Source organism: Ailuropoda melanoleuca, unplaced genomic scaffold, assembly GCF_002007445.2.
Source record: "Ailuropoda melanoleuca isolate Jingjing unplaced genomic scaffold, ASM200744v2 unplaced-scaffold1527, whole genome shotgun sequence".
NCBI lineage: Eukaryota > Metazoa > Chordata > Mammalia > Carnivora > Ursidae > Ailuropoda > Ailuropoda melanoleuca.
In genome coordinates, this window is record NW_023184137.1 from 9,050 (window position 1) to 13,159 (window position 4,110).

Below are 4,110 nucleotides of genomic sequence, written 5' to 3' on the forward strand. Positions count from 1 at the left end.
TAATTTATATATAATAATTTATTATATAATTTATATATAATATAAATACACAATGGAATATATATGTATATATAATATCTATAATGGAATACTACTCAGCCACAAAAAAGAGTGGAATCTTTCATTTGCAACAATGTGGGTGGAGCTACAGTGTATTATGCTAAGTGAAATAAGTCAGTCAGGGAAAGAGAAATACCATATGATTCCAGTCATGTGGAATTTAAGAAACAAAGCAAATTAGAATAGGGGAAAAAGAGAGAGAGGGAGAGAGGCAGACCAAGAAACAGACACTTAATTATGGAGAACAAGCTGATGGTTGCCAGAGGGAAGGTGGGTGGGGGAATAAGTGAAATAGGAGAGGGGGATTAAGGAGGGCACCGGCTGCATTGAGCACCAGGTGATGTATGGAAGTGTTGAATCAGTATATTGTACTCCTAAAAGTAATAATACACTGTATGTCAACTAACTGGAATTTATTTTATTTATTTTTTTAAAGATTTTATTTATTTATTTATTTGAGAGAGAAAGGAGGTAGGGAGCAGAAGCAGGGGCAGAGGCAGAGGGAGAAGCAGACTTCCTGCTGAGGAGGGAGCCCAATGCGAGGTTGGATCCCAGGACCCTGGGATCATGACCTGAGCCAAAGTAGACCCTTAATTGACTGAGCCACTCAGGCACCCTTGGTTTTTTGGGGGGTTTTTTTGTTTTTGTTTTTTAATTTTAAAGATTTATTTTTTTGAGAGAGAGAGTGGGGGTAGGAGCAGAGGGAGAGGATCTCCAGCAAATTGCCCCTTAAGCACGAGCCCCTCGAGGGGCTCAATCCCATGACCCCGAGATCACAACCGAACTGAAACCAGTAATCAGACTGCCAACCCACTGAGCCACCCAGGCATCCCAACGAACTGGAATTTAAATAAAAACCTAAAACAATTGCCCACTGATCAATTTTTATGTCACCAAAATAGTTACACTGGCATAAGGTCTAGACAACCAATTAGGGCGTTCCTCTTGATATGACGCATATACAACCCAGGAAGCATTCTTGCCACAAAAAATATAACCTGAATCGATTTAAGCTTTGAGATTCGCTTTCCAATCTGTAGGAAATACAGGGTTTAGAGAAGCAAGTGAAATGACACCATAGGAAACAAAGGAAGAGTGTGGTTGTTCTACAAGACAACATGTCTGCTCTGGTCTTTTCGAAGAGTCCATATCACGAAACAAATTGAGACAGTAGGGGGACTGTTATGGAATGAAGTGTTTTGCTTACTGAATTTTCAAAAATTGAACACACCCGTGTATTTGGCAGCTAGATCAGGAAACAGAACATTGCTGGCACCCTACACTTGTAGGTTGCCCTCTTCCATGTATAAATTTCTTTTGGTTAAAGATTTATTTATTTATTTGACAGAGGGGAGGGGCAGTGGGAGAGGGAGAGGGAGAGAAATCCTCAGGCAGACTCCCCTCTGAGCTCGGGCCCGACATGGGGATCAATCCCAGGACCCTGAAATCATGACCTGAGCCGAAAGCAAGAGCCGGCTCCTTAACCGACTGAGCCACCCAGGTGCCCCCCATTTATAAATTTCTAACGTTGAATCACCTTTGCTTTGCTGGGACAATCAGAACTTAGTCACAGTGTACTGTCTGATTCTATATACTGTTGGATTTGGTTTGAGAATACCTTGTTTAGCATTTTTGCCTCTCTGTTCATGAATATGATTGGCCTGATATTTCCTCTTTTAGTACTTTTGTTGTTATTCCTATTTCAATATAAAGGTTATGCTAACCTTGGAATGAGTTGGGGGGATATTTCCTCTCTATTCTACACATGAATTTGTATGATTTTGAGATGATCTTTCTTAAAAATTCTGTGGAACTCTGAAAAAACTGTGTGGAGCAGGAGACACTCCAGGGTGGAATTATAGTGCCAGTCCGACCAGGACCATGACTGTGATGCCAACGATGGACCCCACAGGGAGACCTGTGGTGCTTCTTCCATCTGAAATAAGAAGAGAAAAGGAGGAGAATGAGTCCAAAGTCAAATATGGGGAAACCAGGAAGGGCCGTGGGGGAAGGGCCTGGTTAAGAAGGAAGGAAAAGGCCACTGAGGTCTACTGGTGTGTGTGTTGTCACCACAGTGTTCCCACCCCCTGTACCAATGCATTTCTGTTCCTCACAATGAAACTCTAGACTTGCTTTAATCTTCACATTATCTCCCCACTCCTTGGGCCTGCGGTGGTATCCTGTTTATTTTCCTCTCACATGATGCCTCTTCCCCTGTGTCTTCTGTTCCATCACCATTGATGATCTTACAGGGATGCCCCTAACTGTCCACTCTTTACTAATTAAAGAGAATAACATTAGCTGTCTGCCTTTGAGGTTGGCTCTGTGTCAGGCAGGTGGGAAATACTTTAAGTTTATCTCATCTGCTACTTCCCTGCCCATGAGGGGGCTGGGTGTCATCCCCCCTGGGCAAAGTGGGCATCCGAGTGTGTAAAGGGCTTCAGTATATCAGTGAAGGTCAGAGAGTTGGAACGTGATCAGACAACAGTTAATCCCAATTCCCCAAGACATTACAGCTAGTAACAAAAACGTTAATAACAAAAGAACAATAGCTGCTAAGTTTGATTGAGCCCAAATCTGTGCATGACTCTGTCTCAAGATTTCATCTCATGAATTCATAATAACAACCCTCAAAACAGCCCTGAGATCCAGCTGTTCTTTCTAGTTTTAGAGATGAGGAAACTGAGGCTCAGCAGGTTGAACATCTTGCCCAAGGTCCAACAGCTGGTACATATCAAAACCAAGATGCTAACAAGATTCATCTAATATCTGGGAATTTTATCCACATTGCCCTAGAGGCTCTGAAGGAGGCTCCCACTTCCTCCAGGCCTGCATCCATTTCACACCCCCTGCCACGATATATACAGGGAGGAAGGGGGAGAGGTCGAGGGTCACTCACAGCTCACATCCAGCCTGATGGGGTCACTTTTGCTATAATTAACCAGGTTGGAGACCTCACACTGGTAATTCCCAGCATCCTCCCTCCTGACAAGGTCTATGGTGAGGGTGCTGTTGTCCTGAGAGAGAACCATTCTTTCCACGAACTTTAGACTCTGGCCATTAAAGAACCACTGGATGGAGACCCAGGATTATTTGTGGAGCAGGTCAGGACCACAGAGTCCTTATGTTCTGTGACTATGGCATTGTTGGCCTGGACAAAGGGCTGAGCCACTGGCTCTGTGGAGAAACACAGGAGGTGCTGGAAAGAAAATGGGCCTGGGGAATGGGGCCACACTACTTCCTCTGTGATGCCAGCCAGTCCAAGGGCCCCAGCGAGCTCTGTAAAGGTGCCCCAGAGGATATGGCCCTGCTGTCTGCAGAAGGCTGAGTGTCTTTGTCAGGTGACAATCTGCAAGGAGAGGGCTGTACCTCCCCCTCTGACCCTCAGTCATGTGTCTGCTCTGCCTGGACATCTCTGTAGTATCAGCACCAGGAACCTCTTAGCTCACGTGGCCAGCAGCCTCATTATCAGGAGGAATTCTTTCCCATGGACCTCTGTGTGATTTTCTTGAACTTCTGTGACGTTGAAAGATCAGGACTCATTCCTTATATACCTTTCCAATATTTTGGGGGAGGAAGACTCACAGCCCTTTTATCTCCGTGTCCAAGGCAGCTTCATGTAAAGTAGGGAAGCTATTTACAATGTTACAATTTACTAGGGTATGAGAGCCGCCTGCCCCATCTTCATTACCTTAGGAATCAAAGGGTTTTCAATCTACAGGATTTCTCACTTTGAAGAAGACTCTGACTTCCATATCTGTGAATTGACTCTCATGGTGAAAAACTCATGTAGAGAAGAGTTTACTGTATACAGAATACTGACACCCTTACAAATAGAAGGAAACTACTGCAACATAATAAAGGCCCCATAAGAAACACCAAGAGCTAGCATCATCTCCATGATGAAACAGTGAAACCTTTCTTCTAAGATCACATAGAAGATAAACATGCCACTCTCACGACCCGTATTCAACACAGCACAGAAGTCCAGTCCAAAATAATTAGGAGGAAAAAACACAGAATACGATGAAATAGGAAAGAATAAGTACA

General features: G+C 43.9%; 1 protein-coding gene across 1 annotated transcript; it reads right to left on the reverse strand.

The window, feature by feature from the left end:
• Positions 1-927: 927 nt before the first annotated feature.
• Positions 928-3,392, reverse strand: LOC117797841 (carcinoembryonic antigen-related cell adhesion molecule 1-like; the record flags this gene model as incomplete). The annotated part of the gene is given in 3 exon segments (XM_034650286.1): positions 928-1,989; positions 2,956-3,142; positions 3,145-3,392. Coding segments are annotated over 3 exon segments (508 nt in total), but the record flags the coding sequence as incomplete, so codon positions are not given.
• Between the last annotated feature and the right edge of the window lie 718 nt (positions 3,393-4,110).